This window comes from Dunckerocampus dactyliophorus, chromosome 11 (assembly GCF_027744805.1).
Source record: "Dunckerocampus dactyliophorus isolate RoL2022-P2 chromosome 11, RoL_Ddac_1.1, whole genome shotgun sequence".
In the NCBI taxonomy this organism is placed as follows: Eukaryota; Metazoa; Chordata; class Actinopteri; order Syngnathiformes; family Syngnathidae; genus Dunckerocampus; species Dunckerocampus dactyliophorus.
The window spans coordinates 9,370,589-9,397,187 of record NC_072829.1 but is presented as its reverse complement, the minus strand read 5'-3'; the positions used below and the strand labels follow the sequence as shown (position 1 = coordinate 9,397,187).

Here is a 26,599-nt window from a genome sequence, read left to right as displayed (position 1 = left end):
ATGACACAAGCCCCAAATAGCTGTCCTCGGCTGTGCCTGCTGGTACACTAACTAGCAGCCAAGAGGCGACTTGCTTCTAAAAAACACTATTTAGTTGGGACACTTGTATGCCAAGGTACCACTGTATAAATGACAATAAAAAATATCTGCAGTTCTTCAGTCCCTTCTCAATTCTCTCTGGCAGTCGACGTACTCCGTGACAACTCATCTCACAGCGACAGCAGATACAAATAACTTTGGTCTTGTTGTGAGAGCCATCTGTCAGGGCTTTGAAGCTAAAATTACCATTCAAAATACCCTTTTCTTTGTCCATTTCTGCTCAATATTTGTTCAAACTACAGTTTGGGCCGAGGGTCAAACAGGACGCATGAACATTAAACGCACGTCAAAAAAAATAGCCCTAAGTTGCCGACGCAACAATAGTAATAATATGTATAAGTATGGGTGGTGCTTTTTTATTGTTAAGAAATTTGGCTTTTGGGCCAAAATTCTGCCCAGCAACAAGTGGTCGTGCAAATGTGATGAGAAAATGTGCCGGTCTACATTGTCAGCCTGCTAAACTTTCGATAAAATTGTATACATATACTCTTAAGTATCAATATTAAGTCTTCACATGCAGACTATTTGTCATCGTCGAGCAACGTGGGAGTATTATTTAAAAAAACAGAAAACCCATTTGGCACAATTCAACCCAGCAACAAGTGTCAATGCAAGTGTTTGATGCATCTTACTAAGCTATCATTAGCTTGCTAAAATTTCATTGAAAATGTTTATATCAAAAAGTGTGTGCATATTCAAAAAGTACTAAAATTAAGTTTTTATATCAATCATACTGAATATTTGTTGTCACAGACAAACTCCAAACACAAACTCCAAATTATGATATATATTTTTTAAATACAATTCTGCAAGTGTCCCTGAAAAATGTTTGATGAGCTTGCCGTGCACACCTTATTTTTATAGCCAGCTTGTAAAAATGTCAGAAATGTATACTTTTTGAAAAGCTATATTAAAAAATTCAGTTTTAATATCATCCACGCAGCATATTTGTTGTTGTAGAGCACAGAGTAGCTGTGTTAGCTAACTTGCAACACGACTCCAAATTAGGATCTTGTTAATAAAAAAATAAAATAAAATGCTCCCAACATTTTTCACCACAATTGACAAAAAAAAAACTCTCTCCAAATTTGGAGATACATGCTTTGCAAAATATTTCAATATAAAACACAAACGCTTCTATGTTGCATGTTTTATATACATATATATATATAATTTCTTAATTTGTCAATTTCCCTTCCTGAACAAAGCAGAGCAAGGCGATACATCTTTAACACGCGCGTCTCACTGAAGATAGGAACAAGAAGACTGAGAAATGGCGCGGGCTAAAGGTTAATCTGCCGAGTCTTGCCCCATGAATAGAAAAGAGTGACATATCTGCCATCCTCGCTCCACGGAATCATCCTGGGAAAAGACGGATGACTGACATGGAGGCAATTTGACGGTGGAACTCTGTGAGTGATGTCCCACATTGTGCTCATACACAACACACAGAAAAGCTTTCAAAGTGTGCATACGTTGATCTATAACCTGACCTGCTGAATGTCTGAAAGCCTGCCGGCATGTATCTCATCTGCAAAGCCATTATTTATCATGTGATGGACCACACTAGGTTCCTGCGTGGAGAATGTTTTCGGATATTCGATAGAACCTCTAACGGTCTTGTGATTGCAAGTCTAATTGTAAGTGACAGTCATTATTTATAGAGGATGGAGGATTCTATTTGAGTCAAATGAGTGGGCAGATGTTTTGCAGCTGGTTCCTACTGGCTGTAGGTAATGAGGGCGAACTAACATTTTCTTCAAAAACGCCTTTATCTTATCCCCTTATGTATCTAGCAATAACATTTCAGACATGCTAGCATTTCGGCTTAAGATTTAGCCAATAAACGAAGTATTATATCAAAACTGCATGCTCATGGTTAAAGGCATAGTTCGGATTTTTTGACATGAAGTTGTATGACATCCCCATAAGCATTGTAGTCCAACAACAGCGACTTCCCCCCCACTTGGTCTTCTAAGTCCAGCTCTGGTCAGATTTCCGTGATGAAGAACGCAGTGCCACTTAGTTGCAGGGGACAATTAAGTAAAGACTTTGGCGTCTCAAAAGAATATGCGTTTAAAAGATTAATACAGTGGCATCACAAAAATGCCTTCTCAACAAAATCAGACCTCACAAAACGCTTGGCGTTATGTATTTGTCTCCCGCCGTACTCCTGTCGCCTGTGCGTTCATGTGTATGTGACAAAGACGCTCGCATCCACTTCCGTGACGGAGCACCGCGGCCATCTTGTTTACGTATGTGTTCCACAGCGGAAGAAGATGCGAGTGTCTTCGTCACATTCACATGAACGCACAGGCGACAGTGCGCGGGGAGACGGCGGGGAGACGGCTATAACGCCAAGAGTTTTGTGAGGTTTGACTTTTTGAGAAGGCATTTTTGTGATGATTTAATCTTTTGAATGCATATTGTTTTTCTTAATTGTCCCCAGCAACTAAGTGGAACTAAGTTCTTCATCACAGAAATCTGACCAGAACTGGACTTAGGAGACCAAGTGGGGGGTAAGTCCCTGTTATTGGACTACAGTGCTGATGGGGATGTCATACAACTTCATGTCAAAAAAATCTCAACTATCCCTTTAAAGTCATGGCTGTCTCGTGTCATTGCAGTGATCCAGCATTACAGTTGAGCAATGTAATGTAAACAAAGAATAATAGGAGTGTAATGGTAAAGATTGTATTGAGAAAGTCAGCTACGAAAATATTCCATTTATTAATATTGAATCCTACTTCGGAATTCACGTATGGCGGCCGAGTGTGGAACCAATTAACATTCTTTGTTATTCCAGCAGATAACTACATTCACCAAAAAACAACTGTCCTTCAACACAACTGAAATTACAGTACATGACATATGTCACAATATATGTACAGAAATTTACAATAACATCTATTTAAAAGCATTAATCGTGTAATGAATGCTTATACAATGCGTTATATAATGAATGTCGGTTTTGAGTACCGACGTTGACGACATCACGGATGACGTTTCACGAGAACAAGGAAGTGCAGCGAGAATTGTAGAAACAACACAAATATAACATTAACATCCGCTCTGCCTTGTTTTTTTTTTTATAAATTGAATTTGTTTTGTTTATGTCACCATTCGCACATCACGCTTCCTAATTAAGGCTGAATTACACACAAGACCACCTTCCATGCAAAAACCTGCTGTTGCTTTAAACCGCCACTCGTTTGGGGGGGAGATTTTTATCAGTCGAGGGCCAAAAACTATTTCCGCTCACCGAGCGACTGCCTGACAGACATCCGCCTGGCAGCACGTATCGACCGGCTTGCTTGCGCTCAGCCCCCCCGGAGCGTGTGGGAGGATGAGGAGGAGGAGGAAGGAGAGGAGGAGGAGAAGTTTTTCAGCCAACCCAAAAGGAGCGCTCAGTCAGAGAAGGCGTGAGAGAAAGAAAAAGACGATGCCTGCTGACATTCTCTTACACTCACACAGTGCACGGTGGATTTGCTGATTTGACTAAAGTCGTATTATTAATATTATATTACTTCTTTTTAAGTTCTTCGGCGCGACCGTGGAGACATTACCAGAGTCGGAGGATGCTCCCACAGGTCATCCGGATTCTTTACGTCTTGTCTTTCTGCTTTTTCCAAGGAGGCTTTATCAGGTGAGGAGCCCCCAGTCAGATCTTTTACTTTTCTTATTGTCTGTATGTTCTGTCAACCTCCAATTAACTTCAATCACAAGCAGATATGCATCTGTGAGGGTGGTTTATAAATAATGCATTGTTTCAAGCGCATTAGTTCCCTGTGGACGTGCTGTATTCCGTTTTAAATAAGTTATAAGGCAACTTAAGGAGGTCCGAGCTACCTGTGGAGTTTCATGCTTGTTGTTGCATTGCATTGCATTTTTATTTTTTAAAGCGCAGGTTCAAGTTGAATGATTCAGAGCGTTTTAATGAGTGTGTTGCGTATGACTGCAGGTGAACTCTGCATATTTAATGTTTCACAAGCTTTGGTGTGAAAAGTGTGCCTTAATGATGTTTTTTTTAAGAGACATTGCAAGATGCTTTGCGCAGTTCAGTTAAACGTTGCAAGGAAAAAGGTGGGATGATTCAATGAGTGGGGGATTAGTGAGGTAATGTTTTATTCTATTAAAACTAGGGACAAAAATGACTGCAACATGTCTAAAAATGCTGTCATGTACATGCCAGACCTCGATGTCAGTTTCTTATCTTATACCACACCTGTCATTTGAGTGGCGTTGGCCACTGTTTTTGTGACATCTAAATGGTGATTTTGACAAATAATGGTGACTCACCAACAGTGTAGTTAGTTTACGGAGTGGAACAATGAGTTTGGGTAGTAACACTTCCTGTCCTTTACTTAAAGGGATAGAGCAGATTTTTTGACATGAAGTTGTATGACATCCCCATCAGCAGTGTAGCCCATCAAGAGTGACTTACCCCCACCTTGGTCCCTTAAGGACAGCTGATAGCGCGCATTAATACGACGTCAAACAAAGTAAAGCTGAGCGATTTGCGAGGTCTAATTTTTTCGAGTAGGCATTTTTGTGATGCAAATATATTTACTCTTTTGAATGCATTTTGTTTTGAGAAGCCAAACTCTTTACTCAAGTAGCCCCAGCAACTAACGTTTCTCATCACCGAAATCCGACCAGAGCTGGGGTCACAGGACCAAGTGGGGGTTAAGTCACTGTTGACGCACTACACTGCTGATGGGGATGTCATAGAACTCAAAAAATCCAAACTATCCCTTTAACTTGTACCGTGTGGGAAGACATGTCTGTCCTGCACCGTATGTTCCTTACTGAAAAATGCATTTACTAATACAAGTAACGTCACACCCCTATAAACTAATGATAAGGAACATAGAAGATATGAAATAACTGCAACGAAAATGAAAAAATGCCAAGAAATTGGGCACCTGACTGATGCCGAGCCTAAGTTTGGAAACCAAAATCTTTAAAAAAAGCTGTTTTTATACATTAACATGTGTACAAATGCTCCAATTGTGCAGCAAAACCCCACAAAAAAACTCTGCTGTCCCCGCACTCATTCACCACGGTGTACATGCAATACACCCCACGCCTTGCTTCCAAACCCCATCTCCAAACTTTTATTTGCATTAAAGCACTCTTATTTCATGCCCTGCCAAACTTCAGGTGAGAGCGGGAAAAGGAAATAAGCTCCACATAATCCCGCCTCGGGAACGGCAGTCAGGCCCAGGGGTCGAGGAGAGAAACGGGGGGTGGTTGGTGCATGGTGGGGGCACCACTTAGCCCCCGAGAGCAGCCGACTGACAGCATCTCCTAGGAGAAATTAGATGCTCGAGCCAGCGAGGGGGATGCGAGGGAGGGAGAAACGGGCAAGATCTGATGGAACCAGACTGGAATGGGATGGGAAAGATGGCAGCAAAGAAATGGAGAGTGTGATTCATTTAGCTAGAGGCGGCGGAGACACAGAAAGGGTTCAGATAGGAAGGAGACGATGAGGGAAGTGTCATAGATTAGGAAAATTATTTTTAAAAATTGATAGATTGATAAATTCTGGACGGGAGGGTGACTGACGAGGAAATGAGAATCTAGAATGAAGATATGAACTTCCTATTACTGTGTGTTAAAACTCACAATGTAACCGCTTGATGTGGCCAGGACCCCCACAAGTGACGTAAAGTAAAGTAAAGAGAAGTGATAACTTCCACTAACTTGCTTGTTATTACTTCGCCAGACTGCATTTCATGTCCACATAAGTAAAGAATTTTTTTTTTTTGCTATTAGGGTCCAGTGAAGTAGCCATTCTGCTTACTTCTCCAAAAGCAAACCAGGGCAGCAACTAACAATTATTTTCTTAGTCGATTATGGTCCATCCATCCATTTTCTATGCCACTTCTCCTCATTAGGGTCGCGGGGGCATGCTGGAGCCTATCCCAGCTGACTTCGTATTTGTATTTGTATTTGTACTTTATTTATCCCACAGCGGGGAAATTCACTTGTTACAGCAGTAAGCAAGATACGCAAGTAAAGAGTACAGTGTAAAGAATGCATAGTGACTACAACATGGTTCAGGTGGTGCAGGTGTTGTAGAGCCTGACAGCGGTCGGTATGAAGGACCTGCGGAACCTCTCCTTCTTACACCGTGGGTGTAACAGTCTGCTGCTGAAGGAGCTGCCCAGGGAAACAACAGTGTCATGTAGCTGGTGAGAGGTGTTGTCCATGATGGATGTCAGCTTAGCCAACATCCTTCTCTCCCCCACTTCCTCCACGGAGTCCAGAGGACCGTCCAGTACAGAGCTCGCTCTCCTGATCAGTCTATTGATCCTGCTCCTGTCCCTGTCCGTGCTGCCCCCTCTCCAGCAGCCCACAGCATAGAAGATGGCTGAGGCCACCACAGAGTCATAAAAGGTCAGTAAAAGAGTCCTGCACACACCAAAGGACCTCAGTCTCCCCAGCAGGTGGAGGCGACTCTGGCCCTTCTTGTAGAGGGCGTGGGTGTTGACGGACTTCGGGCGACAAGCGGGGTACACCCTGGACTGGTCGCCAGCCAATCGCAGGGCACATATAGACAAACAACCATTCACACTCACATTCATACCTATGGACAATTTAGAGTCGCCAGTTAACCTAGCATGCATGCATGTTTTTGTCAATGTGGAAGGAAACCGGAGTACCCGGAGAAAACCCACGCACGCACGGGGAGAACATGCAAACTCCACACAGAAGGGAGAATCGAACCCAGGTCTTCCCGATCTCCAGACTGTGACTGTGTGGCCAACATGCTAACCATTAGACCACCGTGCGGCCCTCGATTAATGTCAAGCTTGTTATTTCAATTAATCAAAGCTGACCAGGGGTCAGCAACCCCAGGCTCCGGAGCCGCAAGCGGCTCTTCAGCCTCCTTGTTGTGGCTCACTTTGCCGAGATGGGTATTTTATTTTGTGGAGGAAGTGTGCATTTTCGAAAACAGTTTGAAATATCTGACTCACCGCAAGTCTGTGAATGCATCTAGACTGTGTTGTGATTGTTGAATGGATGAACAAGGGGGGGGGGGGCATTGTGTGCAGTGACACACGAGAAAGAGGTCTTTTGAGTGTGCTACCCCCCGCAGTAAGATACCCATAACCATGAATAAAAGAAAAATCTCAGAAGAAAATAGAGTTAAATTCTGAATGGACATATTTCTTTGCCTTCACTGCCAATGACGCAGGCTTACCCAAACAACAAACAATGTAAAATTTAAAGACGTTTTCAAAACAATCACACAGCTTTTTCGGAAAAGTCCCCAACTGCAGATGAGCGTGAGACAGCGATTTCGGAACTAAGTTTGAGCAGAGCAAACATACTTTCAAGAAGTGGATAAATGCTCCAAACCCAAATACATCTGCTAGTAAGCACAGATGGAGAACACATGAAAGAATCGTTCATAAAAATATCACAACATCTATGCTCCAAATTAAAAAAAGAAATCGGAAATTATTCAGAAAATTAGAGAAATGTATTTCTCTACAGAGACAGTCAAAGACAGGACCAATAGAATGGCAACAAACATCACCGGTAGGCAAAATGATGACATTAATTCAGCACAAACATATTCAGTTTCCTGTGATGAGTCAAGTGATGAAACAATATGGAGCAGACAGCACTGATATGCAGATATGTGAATTCTGATTGGCTTTTTAAGTTAAGTTAGAGTTGGCTACGTTTAGTGGAATTGAATATGGTTATGAAAATAGCTCTTCAAAGGATTAAAAATAATGCAACCAAAGTATTGCTGAATTTACTTTTTTGTGACGCAGCATGACCAACAATATTGTTTGGCTTTTGTAACAAACCTCTGTGACTCAGGTCCCTGATCCAATAAAAGATACATCCAATAAAAAAAAGTCAATCCATTAAAGGATAAAATTGGAAAAATGGGCATGCAAAATACTTTTAGGGTAAGACAAATTATTTGACATGGTGACAATTTGTGGTGTGATTTCAAATATATGACATTTTTTAACAAACTCTCTTCTGCGCAATAGTAATTTATTGACGGTCCCTAGTGTAAACAACCAGCGGTTAGAGCAGCACTTCCCATGCGAGCAGTGGCGGAGCCAGAAATGTTTCATTGGGGTGGCCGAGATGAGACCATTACTCATATAGGGGTGGCAATAAGTTGTTACCTGAATGGCCAGTGAGGTGGCCGGAGAGTGACCAAGGATGGCCACCGCCACCATTGGCCAACACGTATCTCCGCCACTGTGTGCGAGCTCCCCGCGCAATGACACAGCAGTCCGGGCACAGTGAGGGGGAACTAGCGCTGTAGTCGAGTGTCAAACAGCCTTGAGGCGCATTCCTGCACCTACCATGTCGGAGTGTGGCTCAGTGTTACGTTCGTGATACGACAGCCGGATCAGCCCGATCTTGTGGCGGAAGTCGATAATACCCGATCTTAAAAATACAACTGATCGGCATTCGACATCCCTATAATCGATTCTACAATTAATGATATTTTACAGGAAATTGTACACACGGTACATCCAAAATATAACAGGGTTTCTGGTACATGTACTTGATTGTGGCGGTGTGCCACTAAATAATTAAAGCTACCACACCTTAAAAATGTGTTGTTTTTTTTAAACTTGAAAACAATTTTAAGTAATATATTGTATGAATAGATATATACAGTATGCTATATAGATACCTTAGCTTATGATTTACACACATCGTGAGACCACAATTAGTTTGAAAACGATTAGAAATATGTTTCACTGCGCTTTATTTTGATAACCATGCACCGGAATTGGCTCTCTGCCTTGCTGGCACTTGCGCACGTGTGACCGGATACACGACACATTTAGTGTTGACTTTCTCTTTCACTTATTATCGGGAGAACAATAGCCTGTAAAATGTGTAGTCAATTGACGACAACTTGTCACATGCTAAGTCTATGTATGCCATCGTGTGTGATCGCTCACGTTTCAGTATCATTCCACTTTCTGGCATTTTTATTTACATCCCTGGCTGGCGGTATGTAGCTAGCTCGTTTTTGTCCCCCCGGCGATCTACAGTATGATCATCATCACAACTTACTTTTTTAAAGTGTCACTTAACAGTCTTGCTCTCTTGTCTTCAAAACACTAGTTGTGTGTCGAAGTTGTGCAACAGAAACACATAGTGTGTACAGCTTTAGACAGTGACGCTATCACAGGGGTCTCCAACTGTTAGCTCGCCAGCTGATGTTGAGTGGTTCACCAAAGAATATTTGCTTCACCTCTTAGTATTCTATTCTATTCTCTTAGTGGTCTATTCAAACATGTACTGTATTCAAACCTGTGTTTAATGACAAACGAGTACACTGAGTGAAGATGCGCTTTGTAAATAAAGTGCAATTTAAATGTTGGCAGCGCTCTCAGCAACTTTGCCATTAACAGTTTTGCAATGTCCTCGGTTCATGATCTGCTAGTTATTGAAAAAAGTTAAATAAATAAGTTAATAAATAAATAAGCATAAAAAATTGCGATTGGTCCATTTTAAAACAATTGCAGACACAGCGGCGGCAGTCCGCCTTCCCATGCAGCCCACCTCCACAGCTTCAAAAAATCCTGAGGGAAAACCTGTATAAAAACGTTGTCACGATCCGGCTTGGCCGGGTTCTGGATCCCGAGATGCAGTAGACGAACACAAAGCGTAAAAAATAGGAAAAGTTTAATAACAAAAAGGGCAAAACGCCAACCAAGGAAATACAGACAACAGGAACAAAAAGGCTCTGGGCGACTAGCCAGAAAAAGATACAAACAGAAAACACTGCCGAGAAAAACTAGAGGCGGGGGGGGGGAACACACGGGAAAAATAAGGAAGCTGCTGAAAAACATCAAGCAGAATTAACCTAAGCGATAGCAATAAATACCGTGGATAACAGGTAGGTAAAGCACAGGCAACAAGAGGGACCGGTTAGGAGAGCAGGAAGGCTGTGGGTGCGCATGAGTTGACGGAGGAATAACTGGCACTCGTCTGCTGTCTCGTGGCAGTTAAGAAAGGACCCGGTGATTGAACACAGGTGTGTCCAATCGGCTGGCTCCTCAGGAATACGTGCACTGAAACAAACAGCAGACAGGCGGCAGCAGAACGACAGACACGGGACATGACAAAGTGTCATGGACTGTATAAAGGTTGTAAACATATATCAGATTGCATCATTCACTGTATAAGACATCAACACAGACTGAAGGTGTGAAAAGTGGCCACCAGTGGGGAGAACGCCAAATCTTTAATTCTTCTAATAAGGAGGTCTACTGTACTTTCAGGTGTCCCAACACCTTGAACATAATGCATTCTCGAACTCTGTACCACATCCAATCTACTAATTAGTCCAAACAATGTTGAATGTTCCCTATGGAAAAGCCATGGAAAAAGAAACAGTCAGTTCCAGGGTGAAACTGTCACCATTGTAAAACCTTTATTAATTGTACAAGTAACTTAAGTAAATGTAACATTTTATACCTGTCTTTCGCGTGTAAAAAGACATTAAACGCTGAATAATAGCACTTAAAAACAAATTGTGTACTCACTTTGTACTCACTCACACAAATGTTTTTAATCGTACTTTGAATTCTATCGCACAATTTTCAGGACTTTTCAAAAAATTCCCGCATTTGCCATAATTCAATATTTTGTGTGACATTTTTCCCATTGAAAGTAAATGGGCAATGTCAGTGTCGCCCCCTATTGGTGGAAATTCATTTTACATGCAACATTACATGTAACATTCTGCTTATTCTCTGCACGGTGGCATGGCTCGGGTCGTAGAGTGGTCGTCTCCCAATCCGATAGTTGGTGGTTTGATCCTGAGTTGGTTCGACCCTCAGAACGTATTTCTAGGCCATAACATTCATTCTGCATTTCAGTTCACCTTCAGTATTCACACACAATTTCTACTGAAATTGCTTCACTGTATTTTCATATGAATAAGTTGTAGTTTTTTCAGAATTCCTCAATTACCGCTGGATTTTTACTTTACCACCACTGTAGCATTGCTCCACTAGGTTCCACCCTCTCGTCCAAATATGGTAAGTGTGGGTGGCCACATGCTGTCTTTTCAAACACTGATATCCACCCTGTGGTCATGTGATGTATATCAGTGGTATGACCAAGGGAGAGTGACATGAATGGCGTTGACGTAAAGGTCAAGAGGAGACGAGCGAGGTTACTCTGCGTGTCCTTGCCTGCAGTCAGTGAGAAATCAACAGCGGTTAGATGTGAAAATAGCCAATACTATATACTGTACTGTCACTTTCCTTCGTATTGAATTATTATTGGATGACATTTCAGCTTTTGCACGATTTGCTTCTGCTTTTTAGAGGGGAAATGATTCTCAGATCCCTGCTGACACCCGCTCCAATTAAGATGGTATATGCCACTGTGATACTCCTGCAAGATGTCAAAAAAACACAAGAATGTAACATGAAAGCAGACTTTCTAACGATGACAGAGAGCCGTTGAAAAAAGTTAACCTGGACTAGAACATGATGATATTGTCTCATTTTAGTTCAGATGATGTATCAACTTCGAGAATCCTTTAGAAAGTTTAGCTCTAATTGAAAATTTTGAAGGTCCACAGCCCTTTAAAAAGGTCCCCTATGATGCAAAAGAGAGATAGAGTGATCTAGTGATTTGTGTCACTAGAGCCTTTTTATGTGCACCAGAGAGAGTAGAGGTGCTCAAGCAGTCTTTTCAAATTGCGGCGGAAAGAATGACAGAAAAACGTCCTTCCTCATAGACATGTTACTGTGTCCGACCCACCACTAGCTGGATGAGCCCCTTCCACGTATACTTCCACCACTTTTTTAAAAACTGGCAGTTAGTCAGCGACAGACGTTGGACCTGTAAGTTTGATCATGTTGTTTTCTTCAACGAAGAGGCTACCTTAGCATGATGTTGCTGTTAAAATGTGACTGTAATGCTAGCACTGGAGCTCACATCGCTAAGCTAGTGTCACTGTCCCACTCCGTTTTGTATATAACATTCATTCATTCATTTTCTATGCTGCTTGTCCTCACTAGGGTAGCGGGGGCATGCTGGAGCCTATCTCAGCTGACTTTGGGAGAGAGGCGGCGTACACCCTGGACTGGTCGCCAGCCAATCGCAGGGCACATGTAGACAAACAACCATTCACACTCCCATTCGTTCATATTGCATACAACAACATGCATCATGCATATTTTTGGATTCTGCAAAACGGAGATACAGTAGGAACCCAGATCTCCTGACTGTGTGGCCAACATGCTAACCACTAGACCACCGTGCGGCCCTGTACGTAACATACGGTATCTATTACATTGGACTAGTGCAGTGTTACCGTATATGTGGAAAAAGTGGATAAAATGCACAATAGTGCTTCTTGGAGACACACACTCAGAGACTTGCATGGACAAACACAGCTCATTAGCATTAAAGCTACAGACACACAAAACGCTGTGTCCCAGTAGGGCTTACTACTGTCTTCATTCCAGCATCAGGGCTACATTTCACAACACACTTCCAATATATTGTTGTGCTCTGAGACTAAAATAGTAGAAAATATTAAAATATGGGACCTTTAAGAGATTTGTCTTGTTATTTTTGTACATAGTAAATGTAGGTAATATGCAAATAATATGTTAGAGCTGTAGGAACACGAGACAAAGTTTTTGATCTCCATCTAACCAAAGCAGAGTCGTCTTCTGCCTTGCCTCCGCTTATTGCTTCGTGACAGATTGACCGCTCAATTGCAGCGCTTTGAATGTCACTGCAGGGAGTGAAAGGAGGGGACGACGAGCCCCGCCGAAGGTCACGGACGGGAATAATCAACAGCAAAGGGAAGGGGAGGCGACAGTCGTAAAGAAGAAGTACAGTAGCAATGAAGAACACTTGGCACTAGATTTTTTTTTCTTCGCTACTTAATATGTACAGGTTATGATCTCAAAGTCTAGTAGGTTTACATTACCCGTGCTATTTTCATCTATCCTGTATTTAGATTCACATTCATTACGCTGACAGCAGCTACAGGACACGTTTGAGGACGTTTTTTTGGGCACCTTCTGAGGCAACCAGTAAGCAAATGTAGCTACTTTGTGTCATATTCATGAGGATAAGTCATAAGTAAGCATAATATCCTCGCAATAATTCAGGGAGCCATCAGCTAATAACACACGAGAGTCAGCCATGCTTCCAAATAACGCTTCCACTCTGAACCAATTAGGTAGAAGCTTTCTTGCGCTGTTATTCAGACTGAATTGTTCTGGGCAAGTTTATGAGCAACTCCACATACGCCAGAAATGTATCTAACGTCACTGTAGTCGGTTTTAATTGAACTCCAGTTGTTTTTCTGCCTTAGGTGTTGTCCATTTGGTGAAGTATGAACAAACCAATCATCTCAGTACAGTTCCTGACTTACTTGGTTTTGGTGAGAAAGTCGTGCCACCTTGATGTGATCCAACTGGCAAATGCACTAAAAAGGGTTTTCGCAGTGGAGTATTGCACATACAGTTAGTCAGACGGCGTGTGGGTGTGAATGTCATTCAATTTGGGCCCTTAATGATTTATTTGAACCATTCTTTTTCTAGGGTTGAATGATTATGCAACGTGCATTGTCAAAGATTTAAAAAAAAAACAAGAAATGGGTGCACAAGTTAGAACTCATTCTGGACTCTCTCTAGTTTACATAGGTACACATACAGGTTCTAAAAATATATAGTACATACGCTCACCTAAATCTTTTAATAAGTTCCGCAATGCCATTCTAATTTGACAAAGCCAAGCCCTATTGACTTGTTATAATTGGTCATGATTGACTGCAGCTGACAATTTCTCTTCTGCAACATAAAACCATATGTTTGTTTGAAAACATATGGCGTGTGTAAACTACTTTACAGCTTGTCTGTCTTACATTCCAGTACAACTTTTCATTAAAGAAAATAGTCAGTAGTCGACACACAGATACGCTGATACAGATTGATGGTCAGACCATGCGTCGTTGCAGGAAGCCATGGATTACTGACACAACAAACCTCTAGAAAAAAAGGATAAAAGTCCAGTTTGATTTCAAATGTGATTTTCTCTGACAGGCAGTCACAAGGCCGCACACACAAATAACTTTGGCTATAAAGTGTTGATGGAAACACCGACTCTTAGTGGGAGCTTTTGGATGGATGGTGTAAGTAGTCCACTGGCGTAGTCCACCATCACCATAGTTGGACCAGACTTGATAGGTACTACCGTAGTACCTCGTTATTAATCTATTCCAAAGGGCCCATCCAAAACTGAATCAGACAAAAACAGAAAAAAAATGTAAATCCAGTTACCGTAATTTGTTCCAGACAACCAAAAATGTTAACTATTCCTTTTCTGGCCACTCGATTCCATGGAATGATACATGGGCAAACAGATCTGGTCCTGGATCCAGGTCCTCTGATACAGGAATTATGTTTCCCTCTTGTCTTGTGTATGTCTCTTGTTGTGATATTTATTTTTTGTTCTGCAGAACAAGAACCTTTTACCAAAACAGCCTCCATTAATTTTAAAACTGTGGCTTTTAATGATTCCTGTTTAATAAATGATATGAAAATAATGACTATTTTGTTAGGGGCAATGTTTGACCATACAATAACCGAGACAGTGTACGAAAACTGAGACTTATTTTTGGAAATCATTTTCATCAAAAACAGAATCATACGAAAACGGGGGCATCTGAAAACTAGGTGCCAGCGTACCAGGATATGCAGACTAATCACGAGGAGGTTCTGTGGTAAACAGACATTTCAAGTATTGGATGCCCTGATTTGTGGAGTGTAGTTGGTTTTCCTTTGCCTACACGACTCCATCAGTTAGCATCTCACGTTGAGAAGCCTCACTGAACCTCGGATTAGGCAGTGAGTGATCAAAGCTGCCATCTAATTAGACGGGACGGGACTCTACCCATAGAGGAAACATATTCTCTTAATTGCCTTTTCATTAACAAGGCTGGTGATCAGGAAAGCAAATCGTCGACAGCAATGGCGGTTCCGAAGGACCATTAGACATCCATGGGTGAACATGCTAACTTTTAGTGCTATTAGCATAATGTATAGTACAGAAAATTGGTCTTTCTACATGTTGGAACACATTGCTCCAATTTTTCCTGCATGTCTAATGGACCTTGATGTCTCTGAGTGAGCCCTTTTACATCTTCTTCACAGGGGAGGGGTCAACTTTCTGCCACAACGCCATCAAGAATTGACTTGCCGGCTTTATTTACAAGTGCATCATGTTTTATGGCAATGTTTCCTTATTTTGGCCTGAATGAGGTGTGCAGCCCCTCTGCTCACACGGCTCCTGCTATATGTAATGACCTATTAGCTTCTGCTGCCACCTCCTCCATGATCAATAGGCTCATTAGGGGGAAAAGGATTTGAAATACAATGCAATTTACCCTCGTGCATTTATCTTCACTGACAATGACTACTTGTGCACACTGACACCTCTGCTGCTTTTGACAGCACAAACCCTATTTTTACACAGTGACTAGTACACCTCATCGACAGTAATCCGAGTCAGTGAACATCTAGATGTAAAAGTCTATAAAACAAGCCAAATTCAACACCGACATTGAATTGAAAAGTGATTCTTGCAGTCCTGTGTATTTTATACCAAAACTTGGCATGGGCGTATAAATGAATTCAAATTTTGTCAGTGTTGAAGAATTTTTAAGATGTAACATTCGTATCGACAAAATAAGCGGAAAATTGCAATTTCCTCCATTTTTTTAAATACACTATTATTAAAACAGATATTAACTGTGTTGCTACCCAAAACAGCAGCACCCATCAAAGCATGTAAGCAGTGCGTCAGATGAATTGCTGAGTGAATGTGGAGTTCCCTGCACAGTATTAAAGATCAGATAGCAAAGCATTTTGCATTACGTGAAGGCAGTCTTTAACTGTGATTCATTTTGTGTGCATGTTTGTTCTGTGGCGCTACCACCCAGTCTGCCGCAGTTCTTCCCACTTCTTTGCAGCTCTCTGTAAAAATGAAGCGATTCAACTTTCAATAGAAAGTTAATGCGTGATGTAACATCCATCCATCCATTCATCCATTTTCTTTGCCACCTATCCTCATTAGCGTCGCGGGCGTATGCTGGAGCCTATCCCAGATGACTTTGGGCGACAGGCGGGGTACACCCTGGACTGGTTGCCAGCCAATCGCAGGGCACATATAGACAAACAACTATTCACACTCACATTCATACCTATGGACAATTTAGAGTCGCCAATGTGGGAGGAAACCGGAGTACCCGGAGAAAACCCACACACGCACGGGAGAACATGCAAACTCCACACAGAAATGCCCAGGTCTTCCCGATCTCCTGACTGTGACCGTGTGGCCAACATGCTAACCACTATGCCACCGTGCGGCCCTGTGATGTAACATGTTATTGGACAATCAATTTTTTCAAATGATGGAAACCATCCATCACCAGCATCTGTACATGACCCAAAATGATGGTTTGATTTATTTCAAAAAGCCTTTTGGTATTCCACTGAAGTACATCACGTCTACACTTATCAACATGTCTGGTATCAACATGTCCCAAAATGGGCAGAAAAGCAAACATCTTGTGTCTGCTCAGGTATAATGGGCTCCCTTCTTGTTTTGCGAAAGTTATTTTGTACTTTTTCATGCAGTGGAAAGAATGTGGCATGTATTTGCCTGGACAAATGGGAGATGCTGGCAGTCATTCAGACGTCTGCAAGCGGTCAAGAGGAACGACAGGTGATAGAAAATGACAGAGATTTAAGGTGAAAGAAAAGAATGGAGGACGAAATAGAGGGAGGATTAAGTACTTCCAGCAGTGGCAGAGAGGGTAATTCTGTGTGGATGAAACAGTGTTTACTGGGCTTGCTGTTAGTCATACATCTCTGAACAGTTTCATTTTTCTTCTGTATTCATTTTGGACCTTTTTTGTTTTGAAGAACAACCTAATTAGTTCAGGCTCGAGCCAATAAAAAAAGACGGAAACATCTCTTGTCAAAGTTTATTAAGCTATCTCAATACATACCCGGGGGTTTAATGATTTCGATCAATCTGAGCTAACCCTGAGTAAATTGCAAGTCTGCTCAGGCATGCTAATAATATTGGAAAGATGCAGTCTTTTGGCGAGCTTGACATCTGCCAGCACAAGTGATGTTTCTGGGCTCGGGCGATAGTATCAAGCAGGGCGCAAGAGAAGCCAGATTTATGGCCCCGGTGGCTTGTTTCTTACTCTGACTGCCACCTCCCGGCTTTTCCAGAGCAGCCCTAACTGATCCTGGCCCCTTTTAATGCCCTTTTTTCTGTCTGGTGACTTCAGAAATGTATTCGTGTGAAAAGCAATAACCTTCTCTTGGTGATTTAATGCTTTTATCCGCCGGGGGCACCCTGAACGCGGCATGATTACAACTGATCCGAACACCACTACGCCAACTCCCTGACTCCTAATTGCTACGTCTGCTGTCACCGGGAATAAATAGCTCATCTTGCAAATCCTTCTTCTTGGAGATCATCATCCAGCATCTTAAGATGAGGAGTTTAATTGCTGTTTTGAAGATCAATGCAAATATGTGGATCAAGCCACCCCAATTGACTGTAATATGCATTGTATTGACAAATGTAGTGGTGTCACCAACAGGAAGGCTTCCACTCTTTTGGGAATACATTCTGAAAGACATTTCATGGGTTTTCAAGTTCTTGCACACCAAACACGCATGCTTGTATGGACCTTGTTAATGCACTGGGGCACAGTCATGTTGGAAGAGAAAAACTGCTGCCACACAGTTGTCTTGGTAAGATGAAGAACCTCAAATTCCTGATACAGTTGTGTGAAAAAACGGTTTGCCCTCTGATTTCTTATTTTTTGCGTGTTTGTCACACTTAAATGTTTCAGATTATCAAACAAATTTAAATATTAGTCAATGACAACACAACCGAACACAAAATACAGTTTTGAAAAAAAAACTTTTTATTATTAAGGGAGGGAAAAAAAATCCAAACCTACACGGCCCTGTGTAAAAAGGTGGAAAAAGTTATAAATCCATTTGTAAAGCTTTGGGACTCCAGCGAACCACAGTGAGAGCCATTATCCACAAATCGCGAAATCATGGAACAATGGTGAACCCCTTCCCACAAGTGGCTGGGCAAACCAAAATTACCCCAGGAGCGCAGGGACAATTCATCCAAGAGGTCACAAAAGACCCCACAACAACATCCAAAGAACTGCAGGCCTCACTTGCCTCAGTTAAGGTCAGTGTTCATAACTTAATCCGAAGAAAGACACTGGGCAAAAACAGCGTGCATGGCAGAGTTCCAAGTTGAAAACGTTGTCTCAATTTTGCCAGATCATCAAAAATGATGATCCCCAAGACCTTTGGGAAAATACTCTTTTTGGAAAGTGTGTGTCCCATTACATCTGGCATAAAAGTAACATTTCAGAAAAAGAACATCATACCAACAAGAAAATATGGTGGTGGTAGTGTGATGGTCTGGAGCTGTTTTGCTTCTTCGGGACCTAGAAGACTTGCTGTGATAAGTGGAACCAATGAATTCTGCTGTCTACCAAAAAATCCTGATGGAGAATGGCCGGCCATCTGTTTGTGACCTCAAGCTGAAACGAACACAATATCTTGCATCTGATAACAGAAGCATCTAATCTTGTGACTTCATAATCAGGCTGTGTCCTGAAAAGAGTAACTGATAAGGTTATTGTTCTCCATGTAGTCAATTATGGGCACTCGTGGCATTTGAACCAAAGCACTCTCTGATCGTCAAACCATTTCAAACATCCATTAAGCACTAGAGATAGGGTGACAAATGCACGGCGTTTGAGCATTCACCCGAAAGCAATCCTTGCGATACACTTGTCGACTGACTAACAGGAGATGAATCTTGCATGGGGCCCACTTCAGACAAAGTGATCCTCCCAGATGTCTCAACAAGCCTCTTTGTATTCAGGCCACATTTCGCTAAGTCCAACATCAGATGATATCAACCAGCACCGACTGGCTCCTGTCAGTCGGCGCCACAGAGCGATCGCAAGATTTCTTTTTTTTTTTTTAATGGGAAAGAGGAACTCAATTGACAAAAGACGGCTTTCATGTATCGGGGCGAGGATGGACAGCTGCTTTATTCTTGTACCGTCAACTCCTCCTTATCTCCACAAGCTTTGTTTGTTTGCCTGTGTTTTTCCGCGTGCGGTAAAGCTCTCAGAGAATCGACCCGGTGTGTTCTCTGACTTCCCCTTTAAAAAAATCCATGTTACAGCATGTCTAGATCAATTTAATTTCAACCCAGACTTCATCTTATCATCTCTGCTTGTTATTGTTAAGTTACTGGAAGCAACTCAACATCGCTGCCATCTGCCAGCTTGTTGTCAATGGCTGCTTCTGATATGAAACTTCTATGCGCACTGTGGTGCTTCCAAGATATTGTTGAAAGCATGAAGTCTCTCATTGCTCAGTGTACATACGAGGGGCGTCGCAACACATCCCGATCATCCGATAACAACACGAGTCATACGTACTTACTTTTATGACTACGTAATTACATACTTTTATGACTTATTTTGTAGTGTGTAAATGTTAGGAAAGGCTTGATCAAATGATATTATTCAGAGAATAGCCAACAGTAGGTATGACTTACTTAGGTACGTATTACTTATGCATGTGAGGTATAGTTTCATCCACAATGTAGTGGCAGCTAGGCATAATATGAGGTGCTCAGCGAAACGTTTAAACCCAACATTGCTCACCACTGACAGGGCTCGCTCTTTTCTGTTAAAGATAATGACTTTTTGTCGTCCCGTGGGAGTTTGCTGTGTGATGCCGCTTCACGTTCGCGATGAGGTTGGTTGTATGGAACTTCCCAGTTCTGTGCCACCATGGGAAACTTGGAAAGTGCATGGAAAGTATTTCAATGTCGTTTTAATGCCGCACAGCTGACATCATTCCTGCTCCTTGCTACATTGTTAGCACCCTAGCAAACACTGTTGTTGTGATCACATGGGCTCTATCCGGTTGCTGCTGGATAGACGCGGTGGGGTCTGAGATTGACTGCTTGTATCGGCATGCCAATATTGGAGTTTTGGGGTGCAGGCCGATTTTTTTTTTTGCTGATATTGGCCAGATATCCATATCGGATAGAGACATTCTTTGTATATACCAGCGCACTAGAGTAACATTTCCTACAGAAGTAAGAAAAGACTAATATCCTACAGCACATAATCAAAATTGACTGATCTATATGAGAATTTTCGTAGAACTGAACATAGGAATTTAGTATGGGTGTAACAGTAAATGGTATTCGTAATGCGATCATCTTGAAATCTATATATCCATGATCTTAACAAACTCCAGCATGATGCAGTAAAACCGTAGCTATAGCTGACTTTTCCATGTTGAACATCTCCACATGTTCCATGATGCATCCCCCACTCATATCAACCGCCACCAACCACCCCCGTCCCCCCCATCCTTCTCTCATTTAAAGCCGCAGGAGAATCTCCCCCAAGGCTCCTTTGTACAGAAGTAGATTACACTCAATGTACAGCGTACATATAATTAGGAGCATCAGACTGTTTGACTGTGGTGATGAATGCCCTCCATTTGCTACATGCAGCAACATGAATGTGGATGGAGATGTCCACTCCCATCAGTCTCAGCATGAATCAAACCCTCTGACAGCATGCATGCTATTCTTCTTCTTCCCACAAACCAATATCCAGCTGCCACTTAGACTTGTACTGACTTTAAGCTACTTATGGAAAGGTGTTTTCCCTTCTTAATAGGGCATTAGCCTTAGACCTCCCCCCGCCCCCTTGCGACTCTTCCATGGTATTTAATTGCTGCTGATGGAGGAAGTAAGGTTATATATGGCGTTTTGCCCCAGGGACTGTGCACTCGCAGCACTGCATCACAGGCAGGAGAAGTCAAAGGACTGACAGGTGAGACTGTGTGTGCGCGGCTCTAGTTGACATCCACCTGTGCCTTTAACCACAAAGACTAGAGCTCAGTTGTTTTTAAAAGACCTACTGCAAGATGCATTAAACCAGGATCCTTTTTAAGACAGGAGTGCTTTGCAATCTGTAAGAACCTACTACAGAAACACCAGTCAAAGTTCCTCTCAATGACAGGGGCACTTTGCTGTTTTTTAGAATCTATTGCAAAAACATTAGGTCAAAGATCCTCTATGTGACAAGAGCATTTGAATGATAGTGTTCACCCTTGACCTAATGAAGTGCACTGTTAGACTTTGTATTAACCGAACCAAACCTATCCAGCATGAACGCACCCCAAAACTGCCTTTAGGTGTGAATGTGAGCGTGAATGTATGTCTGTTTGTTTCCCTTGTGATTGACTGGTGAGCTGACCAGGTTGTACACCGCAAAAAAGGGCTGGCCAAATATAAGATAAGATAAAAAGACTAGATTTTTTGGAATAAAAAAAACCAACTTAAAACCATGCAGCAATTAAATTTTAGTGGTTAGCACGTTGGCCAATACAGGAACAGCCTAGAGATCGGGAAGACCTGGGTTCGATTCTCCCCTGGGCATTTCTGTGTGGAGTTTGCATGTTCTCCCTGTGTGCGCGTGGGTTTTCTCCGGGCACTCCGGCTTCTTCCCACATTCCCAAAAACATGCAGGTGAGGTTAATTGGCGACTCTAAATTGCCCATAGGTATGAATGTGAGTGTGAATGGTTGTTTGTCTATATGTGCCCTGTGATTGGCTGGCGACCAGTCCAGGGTATACCCCGCCTGTCGCCCGAAGTCAGCTGGGATAGGCTCCAGCATGCCCCCGTGACCCTAATGAGGAAGAAGCGGTATAGAAAATGGATGGATGGATGGATGGATATCTACAACTAAGCAGGACCGAAAACCTAGATTTAAGATTTTTATATCCAAAAATAAGCATAATGAAATACTTTTTTTTTTTTTTACCTTATTTGAACCGATAAAAAGTGACAAAAGTGAGACCATAGCCCATTTGACCTGGTCCCCCTCTGAGCCTTGCAAGTTTGGTCCAATGGTAAGCGGAGCACTGCAATTAGGAGATGGTTTTGACAGGGTGGAGGGAACAAGTATTGAACCCTCAACCTTCAAGTTTCTGGACAACCTGCTCTACCTACTGAGCCACGTCCCAAAGTCAAACCTCATACTATGTAGAGTGATAAAGCCGTATTCTGAAACTAAGTCTGAATCCATCTTAAATGCAACAAAGGGCTTGACAAATGTAAGAAAAACAGACTAGAGTGTAGGAAAAAATTCTTAAAACTACTACTAAAATGATCAGTCTATGCAGCTAGTTAATTTTACTCGAAAAAAAAAATCCTAAATTAAGATTTCTATATCTAGAAATAAACAGGACCTTTAAGATGAAAATACTTATTTTCAGAATAAAATTGTCAGAATAAAATTAATAAAACTTTATACAACCAATAAAAAGTGAAATATTAATATATGTACAAATGGAATGACATGTTAGTGAAAAATGAATAAGCTGTATCCTGAAACTCGCTGATCTTGAAATAAGCCCAAATTAATTTTACAAGTAATCCAAAAAGTCTTTCCAAAGAAAGTCTACTCGTTTCACGAATATACATCTTAACTCATGTTATTAAAAATCACAACCAGAAGTGCTAATTTGATAACATCAATATTTATTTTCTTTAACCAGTATACCCAAGTTGCTCCACAAAATCTGTCATTTAGTCCGTATTTGTCATCAAAAATGGTTTACAGTGTGCCATTACCTTTCTGTTTCATAAACTGAATGTTAAAACATTGTTGTTTAGCAGTTCTTAAATTAAGCACCCTGCGGATGTTGTGGAAGCTTTAAACACGATTTTATTTGTTGAGAAAACCAAAATAACTTATTTTGAGAGTTATTTGCTCAAGTTTAACATTTCTAAACTAGACAAAAAGTAATCCCTCCTTCTAAGAGTTAATAGCCCTTAAAACTAGGGAAATTATCTAACATGTCTGGAAATATGATTTTAAATCTTGGCAAGGGGCAAATAATTTGCAGTGTAGGACAGGGAGAGGGAAAGAGAGGATAAGCAGTATAGAAAATGGAGGGATTAAAGGAGTCATACAGAGAATATTCCAAATGACACAAATTTGGTCCTATACTTAGGAATGTGGTAGGTCCAAGCTCTGATATTTTATCTACATCAGTGGTCACCAGCCTTTTTGAGCCCAAGATCCCCGGTCTTGGCCGTGAACCTGCATAAGATCTAATCTCTGTCTGTCCCACTCGGCGCGGTGTGGCGAGTGGAGCCGTTGTATTAGTATCTCCGACGGGTTTTGGGGACTGGGCTTTTGGGTGGTGCTTGCGGCCTGTTGCCTAGAGGGCGGCAAGGCGTACGGGCGTGTTCAGTGGTCAAAATGCGTGCCTCTTGCTCACTCTCAGAGATGGGAGGCCACTCATGTAATATCACTTTTTTGTTTCTAACATTCTCGCGATCGACCAGCAAAGTCCCAAAGACCGACCAGTACCTTGCGATCGACGGGTTGGTGACCCCCGATCTACATCTTTATGAACCCTCGGTCTTTTAGATGACTCAAAAATGTGTGAGTTTGTGTGTTACTGTTCTAGTACAGTAAATCCAACAACGCGATCACCGTTTTACTGGAAATGTCTTGAAGAATGGTATTGTTATGCATTGTCGTTGTCTGACTTGGTATTGTTGCTTTAGAGATACGTGTCATACGGCCCGCGGAATTGTTTGGGACATAGCATTGAGTTGTACCCTATCGCAGACCTCAACAAACACGTGACGTCAGTCTTGTCCGGTTGCAGTTGGTACTGGCTTAAGCACTTGAAAGGCAAACAAGGTGTGTTTGTAGCGAGACATCAAGTGAAGTCAGAGGAAAAATGCCACGTACATGCACATGTGGAAATTGTTCATTTCGGAAAAAGTTACTACGAAGAATTGGGTTTAAAGCTACCTAGCAAACAGGAAGCAATATGTGAAGATAGGAGAATACACTTTGGCATGTTTCAATATATCGTGCGGTGTACCCCAAGGTTCAATACTGGGACCAACACTGTTCAACCAAATTATAAATATGACATTCTGTAACATAACTCAAATATTCCAATTCCAAGCCAAAATACCTTTTGTTGGGTTGAAAAGTTATTTTTATATTTTGCTGTATTTACCAGCATAGATTTTACATAAAGCTTCTAAAATTCTCTCTCTCTCTCTCACACGCACACACAGAGGGAGAAAGCAGAGCAGAGAGACAACACTTCCAACACATATTCTCTTCCATGTCTTTTCTGCATGCGGTTTGCTGTCATTTTAACGCCTGTCCGTGTCTTTGAACTGCACCAGAGTTCATTTGCAAGCAGACCGAGACCCATCTCTCAAGCTTTCTAGGTCCACTTGTTTGTTGTACACCAGGTTTTGAGATGGCAAACGAACCATACTAGTAGAGGAAATGCACCAGCGTTTGTTTTAACCAAACCAAACATGACAAGTGTGCACACAGCCTAAAGTTCTGTACTCTCTTGAAGAGTTTCACATTTATTTTCTTGCACATAGTACAGGACATACATGCACTATATAGTCATGTGTCTTTCTTGCATGTTGTCTCAACTCCATACTCTGTAGATTTAACACCTTCCTTATTAAGAAAACACAAAATGGCTTCAAGGAAAACTGCACTTTTTTGGGAATTTTGCCCATCATCCACAATCCTTATGTGAAACATGAGCACACATGTCTTCTCGTTTTCTGTGCATTCTAAAGGGAGAAAAACAGTCAGGATGAGGGAGCTAACAATGCACGTCATGGGAGTCATCTATTTTGACTATAAAGCCCTCTAAAAAACCTCCAACAACGTTTTATCGTTTTATATACGTGCTGTGACCATGCAGTAACAGGTACATTCATGATAACATGTAATACTTTTTATTATTTTGCCGGATTTTGATCATTTTCAACACTTCTTTCATGGGTGCATTGATTTCACAGAGGCCGTTGATGGGAACTAACATTACTTCCGTCAACAATATTGGCATAGAGAGCACGTGTCCGTTTGCAACTATTAATCATTGCAGACACTTTAAGAGCCGCCGACGACTACCCACTGACAAATGAGGATTCAGAACCATGTCTTTTGGAGCCTCAATATACGGAGGATGAGCTACAGGTTTTAGAAGCCGAGCCCGCAAGAAGAGAGAGTGAAACTTCGTAGCAGATGGGGGGCAGGTTACCACACCGGCATGACTCGGTGGTGTAAACGTGGAGCTTCCCAAGCCATGCCTACCAGCTGGATGGACAACTGTCACCATGATATTGATTCTGATACATAGAGCACATAGCACATGATATCACAACACAGTCTACCTAGCCTTGTGTAAACAAAACATGGAATGTGGGCTGATACTTTACAGATAATTTGGTTATCTATTCGTAGTTGTTCACATGCTGGTTCTTGTTTCCCTACTGCATTGTTTTGGAGTGGGCTGTTACCTCTTGGTAATGGCATGAGGTGCTGCACCACTATGCCAGAAAAATAATCCTTCATGTTTGCTGCTACTGTAACAATGTTGCTGTAGCTTGGTTTATACACAGGCTCGTTTGAAAAGAACATTTATAGTTGAAATAGGTGTGTCCCATTACGTGCATTGTTAGCTCCCACATGCTACCTGTTTTTTTTTTTTTTTAGCTGTTTTTATCTCTTTGGAAGGCACAGAAAAGAGAAAGACGTGTGTGGTCACGTTTCACATAAGGATTGTGAATGATGGGCAAAATTCCCCCCCAAAAAGTGCAGTTTTTGTTTAAAGATTCCTGATGTTTGTCCTTCGGCCTCAACGTCACACACGGTCACAACGGTTTAAAATCCCAAATGCATCAATACAAATTGATGTCCAGTTCAAAACCCTGATGGTGACATTTCTGCTGAATCAAAGCCACAGTTGAAACATCTGTGAATCCTAGTGACAAGTCATGAAACAGCTCAATTTGCTTTGTGCGCTTTTTTTCACCCTTTCTCCCAGGGTGATGTCTTACTCCCAAGAGCCTCTCAAGGGGCCGGACACGCATTGCATGTCTTGCAGTTTTTCTGGAAAACAAAGCCCTATGGCTGCATAAATCCTCAAGCCAATTCAGAGGAAGGGAGGCAAGACAGGCAGGCTTTTTAAACTATAATCCTGGTTGACTTACAGTACAGTGTTGCCTTTTCCTCCTGTCTCCCTGTGAGGTGGATTCAATTACACTCCAGTGATTTAATTCCAGCTCTTGCTTGAATTGGAATTGTTTTATGCAGTTTGACTCCAAAAGCTGACAACCTGTTATTTACTGGGAAAACTACACCAAACATGACTTTCTTCAATCTGCTGATATACAGTATTACACTATGGGTGTAATGGTACGCCATGATGATGGTTTGGTACATACCTCGGTATTCAGGTCACGGTTCGGTTAATTTTCAGTACAGAAACAAAATGCGAAACATAAAACTACTTA

At 41.8% G+C, this 26,599-nt stretch overlaps 1 protein-coding gene across 2 annotated transcripts in view; it reads left to right on the top strand.

The window, feature by feature from the left end:
- Positions 1-3,393: 3,393 nt before the first annotated feature.
- glra4a (glycine receptor, alpha 4a) overlaps positions 3,394-26,599 on the top strand; it is a 56,832-nt gene continuing 33,626 nt past the window's right edge. Inside the window, exon 1 of one of the 2 annotated variants that reach the window (XM_054792309.1) lies at positions 3,394-3,745. In XM_054792309.1, the coding sequence (XP_054648284.1) occupies positions 3,678-3,745 (68 nt within the window). In that variant the 5' untranslated portion in view covers positions 3,394-3,677. The remainder of the gene's footprint in view (positions 3,746-26,599) is intronic. The other variant, XM_054792310.1, reaches the window with a different exon arrangement.